Raw genomic sequence first — 14,400 nt, 5'->3', positions numbered from 1 at the left:
GTACTAAGGAATTCAACATTAAACTAAAAGGTAACTGATTGAATTTCCACAAAAAAATTACCATGTGACCTTTACCAAACGACTTAACATGCATGTGCTTTAATAGTAAAAAATGACATGCAGTTTATTGACAATTGCACGATGCATCTGCAAAGTAACTGGAGGTGGTGCTTTGAATACACAAGCAAGCTAAATTTAAAAACTTTAAAAATTTGTATTCAAAATGTAATACCAATAGATAAGCAATATTCCTGAAACACTTAAATTTTAAATACACAAGTATTGAGAAACCACTCAGAATTCCAATCTACAGTAACATAACAGGTCTCGTCAAGTATAAAACATTTAATACTTAATGCAAACACTGCTCTTTATTTGGTATTTCCTCAATAGTACATAAAACGCTTAAAATATTTAGTGTGTAAACAACATTAAGCCTTTATTTCAGAAAAGCTAAATCTTTACCTTATGAAGCAAAACATATTAAAGACACAATTCAACTAAAACACACAAGTGACCAAAAACCGTTTAAAAAATAACATTATCCCTCAATCACTAATATGTGTCCATATTTTATGCAGATAAATGACAATGAGAAAACCATTTTTAGTAGGAATTCTTCATGTTTATAATCTTCACAATTACATTTTAACAATTATAATATCAACCTGAATTAAGTGGGAAAAGCTCAATTCATTATTCTGATTTTGTTTGATTGTGACAAAAACAAACTACAATGAAATGAAGACGAGCAATGTACAGATCAGAAAATGTTATCTTAGTATTAGCCCATAAGTAAAAAACAGAGGTAAAATTTCAACTAAGAGAGAATAAAAGCTGTCTGAAGACTTTAGGTAAAGAGGTCTGCAGACAGATTTAGGAAGTAATATCTGAACCAAACGTGTAGACTACGGCAACAGTTTGTTTCATCTTCAAGCAGCACACAAGTGGACAAATATACTACAGATGTCAAATGAACGCGCGGCCTAATGCTTCTTCACTCTTACTTCCTACGGGCTGCACATCAATATTTGCTCTCTAATTTCACCTTAAAAAAGAAATATCAAGGACTGCATTTCCCGACAAGCAATATGCAACACTGCAGGGCTCTTTAAGATATGCATAAGAGAATCCTAATGTAGATGTAAAATGTAGAATTTATCGAGAAACAGAAAATGCAGACTAACATTTTTTTTTTTTTGGTGAAATGAATAATAATAATAATTCTTTGCATTTATATAGCGCTTTTCTCACTACTCAAAGCGCTCAGCATTTGCAGGTTAAGGGCCTTGCTCATGGACCCTATTGGCATTTACGGGATTCGAACCGGCAACCGTCCGATTGCCTGTGCAGATCACTAGCCTCAGAGCCAGCACTCCGCCATGTAGCAATAACATATTGCGACTTCTAATTAATCAGCATGTTTAAAGTCTATACATCCAATTAACTAGATAGATGAAACTGAAAAATATAATGAGGAATAAACGAAACAAAGCCAACAGAGTAAGAGCTAAAGTCACTAAATGCCTTCTGCTAAACTGAGCGCCAACAGCAGTTAATTTTAATTTAGTTGTGTCATATTATTGATGCAGGAAAAACAAATAACTGCACAAAATTCAGCGGTGTTATACTTATCCACTACAGTATAATAAAAAGGAAATTGTGATACATAGCAAATATATACTGTACATATAGCATATATAAGCAAACCTTTATTTAAAACCATATACTTCAGAGACACTACTGACAAAAAGGTAAATAAAATATACATGGGAGTACCCTTAGCCTGCATCCATACGAAATATTGTCAATGTAAACTGTTCTTTCTATTACACAGACATGGTTTTAAAACAAGTTAAAATACTCTTGAATGTCTGGACAGATTAATAAAAGATAAAATAAACATCTACTTATCCGTTTGCTTTTGAACATGTTCAATGAAATCCCAGGGTCTTTGAGGCCTAGGGCCCATCCAAACAGTTCTAAGCACCAAAAAAATAAAACAATAGACCTTGATGGGAAGCCCCAGGATATTCCACCAAAACATTCTTTAAGGAAAGTCCACATTGACTGACCAAAAAAAAAAAAGTTTCCCACTTTTATAAAGTTAACAGTAACATTTAAACAAATATTTGTAAAATTTTGCTTTTGAAATTTTTGGTCCCAAGCAAAACCTTTCAGTCAATCATATATACCTGTATATATAAATGAGTGTACAGTGCAAATGTTTTAATATTTTACAATCAGAGCTGTGGTAACAGCACAGACTGCTTTGTGGATTTAGTACAACACCTTAAACACCAAAAAACACTTAAGGTTAAATTAATTTACATTAAGTTTTAAAATAAGAGCAGATTCCTATTTTTTCACTTGTATCATCTAGAGAACACGGAAACTCCAACAAGACCAGATGTGTGATTATTACCAAAAGCAAAAAGCATTAGATTTAATTATCTTATATACATACTAAAATGCATTGGTGTAATTCTATTATATTTGAAAGATTTGTGTAACATGCAAGCCTGGGGCATTAAACAGGTGATCTAAAGGATTTAAAGGTTCTATTATGTATGTAGTAGGGACAATGGCACAGTAGGTAGCCTTACTGATTCCCGTGCTCAAACACCATCCACGTGGAGCTTATCTATTCCCTCCTCTATGTCTGCGTGGTCTTCCTCCAAGTACTCTGCTTTTCCACCCGTACTCCACAGATATGCAGGACAGGTTCACTGGAAACTCCAAATTACCTCCCTGGTTATATATGGATGTGTGCATGAGTGGGACTAGAGACAGACCCAGTCCAGTGTTTCTGGAGTACCCTGTGGCCCCCACGATCCTGAACTAGATTTAGAATGGTGTTTCTGTACTTATGCATATCCTTTAATAGAAAATAAAAGCAGAATGACCATGTGAAAAGAAAGAAATAGACCAAAGGCAGAGAACATAGTCCCAGGCCATCTGAAGATTGTAATAATTCACTAACACTAACTGTTCCCCTGGTCCCTGGGTTCTAGAGGTTTTCTTCCTCACCAAACTGCGTCAACTGGGGTCCCCCTGCTACAATACTTGCTGGCCTCAGCTTCATAAAATTAATCATCAATAATATCCTTAGAAACTATAAAAATGTGTTAACGTGAAGATGCAAGTATGCATGTACAGTACGTCTAAATAAAGGTTGCACTGCATTTTCTGTTAACGTTTTTAATATTATACACAGGTGCCAAACTCTGAGGCCGTCAGTGTGAAATGCACTATATAATAAACTGAATAGACTTTCAAACATGCTAAAATTATATTCACCTTGTATCTGTCTTCAGTTATATGAAGTCTAGTACGTTACTGTGGTGATTCACAGGATTGATTGATCCATTGATGAAAATGTTTCATATGAAAATTACAAAATAAAATCCCCTAAAATACTAAGGATAAAGACAGAGAAATACAAAAATGTACTGATAAGTATGAAGCATTGGAAAACTACACATTTTCTACACAAGACTCAAGATGGTTGTTAGGATGTAGGATAATTGAGGGGGCTTCTACATTAACCTCGACACCCCTCTAAAGCTTTGTGAAAAAAAAAAAAATCAGCCAAAGCTATTTTTGGATTAACATTTTTAAAATAACACCTTTCAGCATTAAGGCTCTTGGAGACTTGCTGTGAGCTGTTCTGTCGCTCCATTTAAAAGTTCATGAAATCTGCACACTCCTTCAGTTATTGATCTCATGCTTCAGGAAAGCATTTTCTGTTGTCCTTAGGAAACTTAAAAGATTAACAACATAAATATAAAACAGCAACTATAAATGGAATGTGGAAATAAAGTCATAGGCTATTGGACTCTGTACAATCTGGAATATTCAGAGACTGACTTCTAAGTAAAGAATTAAAGTCCAGGGAGGAATTATGATTTATTTATAATGGGACAAAAACCATGAATCACTAGGTCAACAGTACAGTTTTATCTAATCTCTCTGAAACGCTTCTGTACATGCGAATATGACCAAGCAATACACCAAGTATGTCAAGAGTCACCAAAGAGAGTAACACCTGAGGTTCAAACCAGCACTAAACCAACAAACACATACGTACATGCTCTAGTTTTATTTTATATGCAAAAATTAGAAGAAATGTGTTGCTCAAGGATCTTACATTATTTAGTGAAGGATCTGAGGAGGTAATAATTAAAATTTGGCAGTTGAAAAAAAAAAATGAATCAAGAAATCATCTCTAAATACACGAGAAAATGTTAATTAAAAGGGAATTGAAACCTTTGTGAGAACTCAAGTTACTATAAAAGGTGAAACAACTTTTAGATCTTAAGTAATCCTTCTCAATGATATTCAGGTTTTTCTGAACAATGGAAAAGAGATACCTGCAATAAAAGTACATGTAAGTACTAATTCTAGCTAAACAAGGGAAAAAAAAAAAAACATTACAGTGCAGGTGCAAAACTGTGGGGGCATAATACTGAAAGGAAACAAACGCTCTTAGTCAACTTTTATTTTCTATTGACACTTCCATGGCAAAGTGCTGTATGCAATGATTACAGCAGACCTTCTTCAAACACAAACTCTTACATCTGAAGCCGATTATGCAACTCGCTTGGGTCAACGGTCAGGGTCACTGGGCCCAGGGTGAGATTTGAACCTTCAACCTTATGGCTTCAGGCACTACTTCTTAGCCACCAGAACAGTGGCTGGCTAATCAGTGAGCTATATACTGTATGAGTCATAAAAATGCTAGACAGGAATTTTAATAACAAGTGGTATGTGATGCTGCTTCTATCTTTTAAATATTACCCACTAATGTCCACATCTGCAAACTCCTTTCACACAAGAAAAAGATATTAACTGAATGTGCTGGATAGAAAAGAACAATGAAAGTCATATAAATGCACTGTATATCTAATTAGTATACATGAAACACATACACAGCAAACAAAATATATTAAGCCACCCTTTCTATTTTAAATATTTTCTAAAATATTTTCATTCATTAATCTGTCTCAGTGTGGCTGTTTCTATATGTGTAGCACCTCTCTCAATGTATAGAATACTAATAACGCCATCTGTACATCTACATTTTGGTTTCAACTTTTTCCTGTAGTACTAGGGTGTTGTACTGTGTTATCCATTACGAATGTAGAGAAAAGCCAAGCAAAATGACGCCTTTTATTGGCTAACTAAAAAGATTACAATATGCAAGCTTTCGAGGCAACTCAGGCCCCGTCTTCCTATAAATTCCATCTCCACTTAAACCAGTATGTTTTACATCATTGCCGATACATTAGTGTTAAAAAACACAAATTACATTATTTGTATCTACATGCACATATACTGTATGATACTACTCTCTCCCTCTGTATATACAAGGACATAATGCATATACAAACACACACATACATATAATGGGATTAATAAAATATCTATCTATACAGAGATTTCTGTATGTGTATGTATACACACACACATTTATTACACAAACACACAACTTCTCTCACTATTATATATACACATTATAGACATGCATACACATACATACAATATATTTAGAGCGTATTCACAGCAAAAACTGAAGTCTAAGCATGTGAAAAGTGTTTATATCAAGCCATTAAATCTTGTTTTCCTTATTGTAAATTTTATTGAAATTTGAAGACAAACTTACTTAGCTTATTTTAAGAAATGCTGTCAAGGAAAATTGTGCTTTTTACATTGAGTAACTGCTATTTCATTTTTTTTTCTCTCCAGTTTTTGCAGTCTATTTCTCTGTCTTTATATCCGAATAGAGATACTGTAAATACTTGCAGGCATCTTGATAAAGTGCTATCCATCCATACCTACAATTATCAATGTGTTTTTCAATATATATGTTTTATCCATATCTGCATTCCTCCCTGACCTATGAATACAGTAATCTCTGCAAACAGGGAGTAGCAGCCTAATGAATGAATGAATGAATAAGGCATTAGCCTTGAGAGCTGAATATTGTCAGTTTAACTCATAGATAACACTCAATATATGCTGTATGGCACAGTCATTACAGCATTGGAGTTTTAACTCGGGTAGCCACTGGTTCAAATCCCACTTCTTCCACATTTTGTGTTCCTAAGCATGTTGCTTTAATTGTATGTGGTACAGATGTAAAAATATATATATGTACAGCAAAAATAATGTACCCTGTGTTACCCTGAGCATCGACATCTGTATATGTACTGTATATCCATATGTCTGTACTTCTTATAATATCTTGATTTCCATGTGTTCCATTTGTGTATACACAGTACAGACATTGCTTTTGTCTCAATATCTATACACATCAATACTTTAGATCCATGTCTACAGCCATTGGAACCTCTTTATCCGAACCTTTTAATCTCCATATAGTAAACCCTGCCTACAGGATGCGCTTTCAATGACTGACATTCATGCAGCCAGCGTGGTTAAGGCTTAAAGCCCCTAAGGTTGTGGGTTCAAGTCCCATTACTGACAATATGTGACAACAAGCAAGTCACTTCACCTGCCTGTGCTCCAATTGGAAAAATATGACAAACTCAGGTGTTGTAAGTAGCCTTGAATAAAGGGGTAGGCCAAATAATAAATAACAATAACCCTCTCTTTGCATGTATGCAAGTATATACACAAAAGCACACACACATCATACAACAAAATCTAATTATATACAGTCTAAGTACACACACACACACATATATATTCTGTATATATAGGGGCAGGCAAAAGTAGGTTTGCAGTTATTCATATGTAAAAAGACATGCAGGTTATGATCGCTACACTCAAACACTTTAAATAGTAATAAGGAGAAATAAGACAAATAATACAATAAATACAACAGTAAACTGTTTCACATACAACTGTAAACCTAATTATATATACGCACACATATACATACATACATACATACACAGTTCATATTTATATTTTGCAGCATATGTATCTTTCTATACTCAGATGCTTAGCCATGGTTTAAAATGGAAAATGACCAAATCAGGCATTAAGACGTAAATCCATAACACACACAACTGTATACTACAGTAAAAATGTAAAAGTTGTCAGAGATTCTTATTAAATGTATCATGTGAAACAATTGTCCTATTCCGCCCGAGACAGCACCAGGGTGTGATCCGATTTCATACACGTTTATTGTTTTACATCTTAGAAACTGTAATAAACCACGTACAGATTTCTTGGCTGCCATCACGGCACAGGTCTCCACGGAGTTCTGAAAATGCAGTTACAAGGCGCGATGTTTAATGTTCAGTCGAACAGTAAGTTTGGACATCAGAAACAACCCAAATGGCGCAAATCCTAAACAAGCATCACTACATGAAAAGTCGTTCCACGGTGCCAGGAAAGCTTTTCGTTAATAAGAACTCATGGGAGAAGGAGCCCCTCATTGTTATTTGTGTTTACTTTCAACTTTCCAGGAGACAATTCGATCCTTGAAGTAAATCCCCGCTGCGCGCACTCGGTGGACACGATGGCTGAAGCCGGGGGTTTAAAGGGGGACTCGCGAGACACTCGATGGAACTCGCAAATTGCCCGGGAATTTGAAGCCAGCGAACATCTACTCTGCACATCGGACGATCCGGCTCTGTTGCCCATTAAAAAGAGAAAAACGTGACATCACCGGCTGGAAGTGGTTTCTGTGGGACGTGTGAATGAATACGAGTGAGATGTGCATGCGTGCGGTGTCGGTGTTAGGCGCCGCCGTGGCTCACAACACTCTTCCCCCGGCTTTCTTACGCGCTCTCCTCGGGTCCTGAACGCGTACGCGTGCCGGAAACTCTCGCCCTCATATGCGGCTCCCCGTATCTTACCTTGGCTGCAGAAAAAGCCGATAGCGAGCAGTGCCGAGGCTGAACGTTTGCTGAAGCGGACCCGGCGCGTCGCTGTTGTCGTCGTCGCCACTGAGGAAGAGGAGGAAAAGATCCTCACCGCCGCTGTCGACAGCCCCATAAGAACAGAGTCCTCTTCCGCGCGACACAAAAAAGTAAAAAGGTAACAAACAATAAATAAGGGGAAAGTGCAGGGAGCCGCTCCACTCCGAAGCAATTTTAAAAAAAGAAAAAGAAAAATGGGGGTGGAAAGCGAGTCCCTCCGACTGTGGCTCCAGCTCCCGAAAGCTGAAGATGCCCCCTTCTCTGTGTGTGTGTGTCTCTCTCTCTCTCTCTTTCTTTCTCTTCCAGACGCCAATCCCGGCCAGACTCCACCGAAAGGTGAACTTTTTTGTCTACACCATTTCGTTGCCTCTACTCCTGTTGCTCTCTCCGTCACTTTGCTTCCTCGTCCCTCCCTTTCTCCAGCTCACTACGCCTCCCGAGAAAAATCAGAGTCCCAGAAAACAGCTCACAGTACGCCGCTCGGGCTCACCTCCGCTCCACACCGCGTCTCTCTCACACTCTCTCTCTCTCTCTCTCCCCCGAGTCTTTGCAGCTGCCGCCGTAACCGCTTCCTGTTTCCAGGAGAGACTTTTTTTTTTGGGACTTGTTGAAGAACGAGGAAAAAAAAAAAGGTCTCGCGCACAGTGCTGCCCCCAGGCGTCCAGTTTGCTCTACAGACGGTGTGCTAAAAAGCGATCGCCGTCCAACTCCCGATATTTCCAAATATTAAATAAAAAATAATCTGTCTAGTTCACGCATGGTCATTTACCTGTGATAAAACATTGGCTAGTATACTGTAACTTGTTGGACTTTTGGGAATTTATCACGTCACGCCCTCCTTAGTATTTGAGGTGCCCCCAGTCCGTACCATTTTTATCTGGAGCCAGGGCCTTTTATATATGTCTGATGCAGTGTCTTTCTTTGGTACCTCTGATGTTTTTCTGAAGGCCCTTCTTCTGTCATTAACAGATGATGTCTAGGAGGCTAAAGGTCTTGCACAAAGACTGACCTGCCCAATTCAAGGGGCACGCACAGTACATGCCACCCCTCATCAATGGCACTCACCACCAACTCTATTTGCTTGGCTTTCATCTTCTCAATGACTGTTCTCAGTTGCTCCACACAAAGGAACTGTGAGCTCCAGCATGAGCACCTGCCTTTTGAGAACAGCACGATATCTTGTCCTGGAGTTGTCTCTGCGGTGTTCTCCGGGAGTCAGAGGTGTTTCCTCAGGTCCACCTTCGTCTCCCGGTCAGACGCTGCTCTTAACTGAGACTTGGACTTCTCTCCTGCCCTGACCAAGGTCATGCCCTGCATTGCTGGTCACAGGTGTTTGGTCCGGGCTATGGTGCTGCAGATGGCCTCAGCGATTACCTTTGGCACCATCGATAATCTAGTGCTGTAATTGATGTGAAAGGCACTATACCAGAGAGATATAAAAGGAACTATACAATATAAAAAGGTACTCTATAATGATAGTTGTGGAAAGCACTATATACAATGGATATGAAATGTACCCCTTCACTTTCTGCACACTTTATTGCATTGTAGATTTAATTTTAAATGGACACATTTGCCATTTTACACACAATAACAACGAAGTGAAAACATGCTTTCAGTAAAGTCTACAAATTGATCAAACATTAAAAACTGAAATCTTGGATTCATGTCCGTATTCTGACCCTTAATTCGGTACTTTGTTGAAGCCCCTTTGGCAGCAATTCCAGTTTCAAGTCTTCTTGGGTAAGTCTCTACAAGCTTAGCATACCTGGATTTCAGCAGTTTATCCCATTTTTCCTGTCAGATCCTGTCAAGCTCCATTAGACTGAATGGGAAGCGTCTGTAAACTGCCATCTATACATCTCTCCACAGGGTTACTCAAGGACACTCACAGACTTGTCCCAAAGCCACACTAAGGCTGTCTTGGCTGTATGCTTTGGGTCATTGTCATGATGAAAGGTGAACGGTTGCTCCAGTCTGATGTCACGTGCACTTTGGAAGAGGTTTTCTTGAAGGAGCTCTCTGTGTTTTGTTGCATTCATCCTTCCATCAATTCTGACCAGTCTGCCTGTTCCTGCACCCCAAAGCATAATGATGCCACCATGATGGTATTAGGCAGATGATGAACACTGCATCATGCCTGTAGTTCAGTTTTCGTATAGAAAAAAGTCTTTTATATAGACTTATTGAAGGAGTGCTGTAGACAAGGTGCCATGCACAGTGTGTGTCCATAAAAGTGGACTGAAGAAGCTTTGTAGGTCTGTCTCTGTGCAAGGCCTTTAGCCTCTTAGGCATTATCCATCCAAGCAGAAGGACGGCCATCAGGGAAACAATGGAGGCAGCAGAGAAAGCCTCAAGATGGCTGTGGATTAGGTTGAGCAATTTGAGGTTATGGCACTTGGACCCAAGCCAGTAACTGATAACTCCAGGCTGGGTCACCTGTGTGAAGATGTCTGATGTTGAAAGGACCAGAAGACCTGATGGCCCCAGGTACTACTGTAACTCATAATTTGTCCAAGCTGTCACTTGACATCTGTTATAAATAAAATAGTGGCTTTTGTATCTGCCTAATGTAGTGCCTTTCACGTATATTATATAGTGCTTTCCATAACTAACATCATACAGTGAATTTTATATTCAATTCAGTTCAGTTTCTTTTCATATAGCACTGTTCACTGAGTGCAGGTGCAGAGCACTGTGACATTTTCTCAGGTAAAATACAAGTATAAAATGCAAGTGTAAATTTAAAAAAATGCTAAAAACAGAAGGAGTACACATAAAGACACGGCTGTGTTAAAATACAAAGAAAACAAAGTAGAAACAGATTAACATAAATGAAAACCGATAATATCTGTCCATTAATTAATTGTTAAACTATGGCCAGTTGACAATGGAGGAGAGGAAAACAAAGACTTCAGAGAGCAGCATCCCTGGAGGAAAAAAACCTCTGGGGAGTCCACATCCTATTACCAGGTTTTATTATATATTTATTATTGAGTACTTTTCATATCTATTTGTTTATCTATTACACAGTGCCTTTTAAATCTATTATTTATGTGCTTTTAATAGCTATTTATTATATAGTGCCATTCACATCTATTATATAGTGCCTTCCAAAGCTACCATTATACAGTACCTTTTATATTTTTTATTTAGTACTTTTCCTATGCATTTATTATATAGTGCTTTCCTTAATTATCATTATAAAATGCTTTTTATTAGTGTTTTTCAGATCTACAGTATCTCTATTATATAGTGCCTTTCACATCCATTACATAGTGTTTTCAATAGCTATAATTATACAATGCCTTTTTAAATTTATTATGCATGTGCTTTTCATATCTATGTATTTACTGTACAGTATAATGCCTCTCACATCTATCAAATAGCATTTTCTGTATTATTATACAGTACCTTTTACATCTTATTTAGTACTTTTCATATAATTTTCCATATTTATCATTATGTAGTGCTTTTATTAGTGATTTTCATATCTTTCACTATTATATAGTGCCTTTCACATCTATTATATAGTGCCTTACATATCTATCAGTCACAATGGAAATGTGTCAGTCTTTCTAGCACACTGCCACTACATTGTACCAAGGGGTCTTGGGAAAGCAGATGTTTCATCAGCTGTCATACTAATGCTATAATAATAGTTTATCAACACTGATGGTACCCAGCCTTTGATGGTTAAACAGATGGTTCAGCTACTGTGTCAGATGTCAGACTTCACTGAACTGATGCTGCCAAACACAGACTGGTGGAACACATTATTTTGGGTTTTTTTTTTTTACGTGAGACTGCATAAATGTTGATAGCAAGTCTATAAGTAGCAGTGCCAGGTCTTAGCCTGCTAGCACAATGACAGCTCATCTTCTATGCCAGTCAGGGTCACATGAGAAGATGAGCCCATTTCTGTACCAGCACTGTTGTGTGTCTTCTTTTGCCAGAGCTATGTGGAATTGAAAGTGCCAGTTAAGCAGACGGTTCAGTTGTGGTGCCAGATGCATGACTATGTTGAATTGATGGTCCCATCAGCCGGGCTATATAATAAAGACTGTGCAAGTAGTGTTTTCTGTTGGTTTCAAAACTATTCTGGCAAGTCTATGATGGCCCAATAGAAAGTACAATTGTTGTGCCAGGTGTGTGACTATCAGTGAAATCATGGTGTGCCAGGTTGTCAGGGAATTGTTTCTGTTCCAGAGCATATAGTAAGACTGTACTAGTAGTGGCCATTCTTTACCAGGCTATGAAAGTGCAGTATATGAGACCTGCAGGACTCCGAGTTGTATTGGAAGTCCGATGTATATACAGTAGGTTGAACAGGACCGGAGAAAGTACAGTTCCCTGTGGCACTCCTGTGCTGCTGACCACAATGTCAGACCTGCAGTTCCTGAGACGCACATACTGAGGTCTATCTGTAAGACAGTCCACGATCCATGCCACCAGGTATGAATCTACTCCCAGCACACCAGCGTGTAGAAGAGGGCGCTCGCCACAACCGTCTGATAGAACATCTGCAGCATCTTATTGCAGATGTTGAAGGATGCCAGCCTTCTAAGGAAGCATAATCGGCTCCGTCCTCTCTTGCACAGAGCATCAGTATTGCAGTCCAGTCCAATTTATCATCTAGCTGCACTCCCAGGTATTTATAGGTCTGTACCCTCTGCACACAGTCACCTCTGATGATCATGGGGTCCATGAGGGGCCTGGTCCTCCTAAAATCCACCACCAGCTCCTTGGTTTTGCTGGTGTTCAGTTGTAGGGAGTTGCATAAAGAAGAGGGAAGCCCCACGCCTGGACAAACTGGTGAGTAAGGCAGGATCTGTTGCAGGCACGGAGCTGGACAGTTTGACATCTGTGGCAGAGTGACGGGCGCTGAGGAGGCTCCTGTCAATCATGAAGAATCCACTGCATCCACTGAACAGTGTCATCTCCAGACAGAGGAGCAGCTTCAGCGACAGACTGCTGTCACCGTCCTGCTCCACTGACAGACTGAGGAGATCATTACTCCCCCAAATTATGGGACTCTTCAATTCCACCCGCGTTTTAAACGTTAACATTATTCAAAGTTATTGTCCGTTATACTTGCACTTTTATCACTCTTTAATATTGTTTTTATCAGTATGCTGCTGCTGGAGTATGTGAATTTCCCCTTGGGATTAATAAAGTATCTATCTATCGATCTATCTGAAAGTGCCAAATCTCAGTTGGCTTAGCAGATCATTCGGTACCTAATGTTGTTGGGTTGTCAGATTCAGTTTCCTTGACAGAGCTTGTGTACCAGTGGTATCCATTCTTTGTCATACTGTTTAATTATATGGAATTAAAAGTGGCATATTTTTGTGACTACACAGATTACGCAGCTCCTGTGTCAGGAGTATGACTATATTGAAATAATGGCGTCAGTTTGTCATTAATGGAAGTACTGTAGATTATTCCGTTTTTGTACTCAAATATATTAGAATTTCACTTGCATTAGAACATCTGTGAAGAGCACGCCATTCAGTATGGTGTACCCATACTGTACCTGTAGTGCATGGTGTTTGCCACATTGTGTAACTATATAACACTGATGGTGCCCAGTCTTTGCTGGCTAAGAGGATGGTGAGGTATTTGTACCAGCAGTGCCAGGTGGTAAATGGCTAAGTAGATTATTCTCTTCTGTGACAAAGACTGAAAACATAATATATTGAAGCTGCCCCCCTACTTTTACCTGACCACTTAGCTATTTATAGACAATGGTGGTAGGTCTTCATTGTCTAGGTAGATGGCTGTATTAATCGGACCGTGCATTTTATCAGTCTATAAAAAGACATCAGCTGTATACCAGAGAGTAAGCAAACACTACACTTAGAGTGCCTTTCATTTGTCATTTGATATCCACCTTAATAAAAAGGATATTTACCAGTGTTGCTATGTTTCTGTCATTCCAACAGATGGCATACCACAAACAGTTGTAGTAATAAAATGCATTGCATTTGTCATTCCAACAGATGGTGTATCACAAACATTAGCACTGCTTTTACGACTCCCACATCAAATGACGTGTAACACAGACATGCTCACTGCATTTGTCGTTCCAACTGATGGCACATCACAAACATTTATAGTAATAACTTTTTAAGCAATGAATTTTATAACTAAATATGTTTGTGATGCACCATCTCTTGGAATGACGCATTCCAATAGATGGTGCACTCCAAACATTAATGCTGAGGTCTATCCAGTTTTCATTTGGTGACAACACAGTTCAGGTTCTGTTCCAAGCTGTAATGCTGTACAGAAGGTGAATCCCTCTTTACAAGACTCCTTCCAATGACCACTGCCTCTGTAACAAGAATTCCTACCACTTCAATTGGTATGGACAGTGATGAGTTCCTCTATGACCAATATTATCAGCTGACGACTAAGTGAGGAGACGGCTGAGGAGGCTACACACAGAAAAAGCTGTGGGACTGAAAGGAGTCAGTTGTCAGGTTCTTGATGCCTGTGC

At 38.7% G+C, this 14,400-nt stretch overlaps 1 protein-coding gene across 1 annotated transcript in view; it reads right to left on the bottom strand.

The window, feature by feature from the left end:
- The window catches only part of ptk7b (protein tyrosine kinase 7b), a 226,005-nt gene extending 217,564 nt beyond the window's left edge, over positions 1-8,441 (bottom strand). The window contains exon 1 of the mRNA XM_028820158.2: positions 7,836-8,441. Within this exon, the coding sequence (XP_028675991.1) occupies positions 7,836-7,974 (139 nt within the window). The 5' untranslated portion in view covers positions 7,975-8,441. The remainder of the gene's footprint in view (positions 1-7,835) is intronic.
- Positions 8,442-14,400: the final 5,959 nt, after the last annotated feature.

Source organism: Erpetoichthys calabaricus, chromosome 15 (genome assembly GCF_900747795.2).
Source record: "Erpetoichthys calabaricus chromosome 15, fErpCal1.3, whole genome shotgun sequence".
Lineage (NCBI taxonomy): Eukaryota > Metazoa > Chordata > Cladistia > Polypteriformes > Polypteridae > Erpetoichthys > Erpetoichthys calabaricus.
This window is presented reverse-complemented; position numbering and strand designations above follow the sequence as displayed.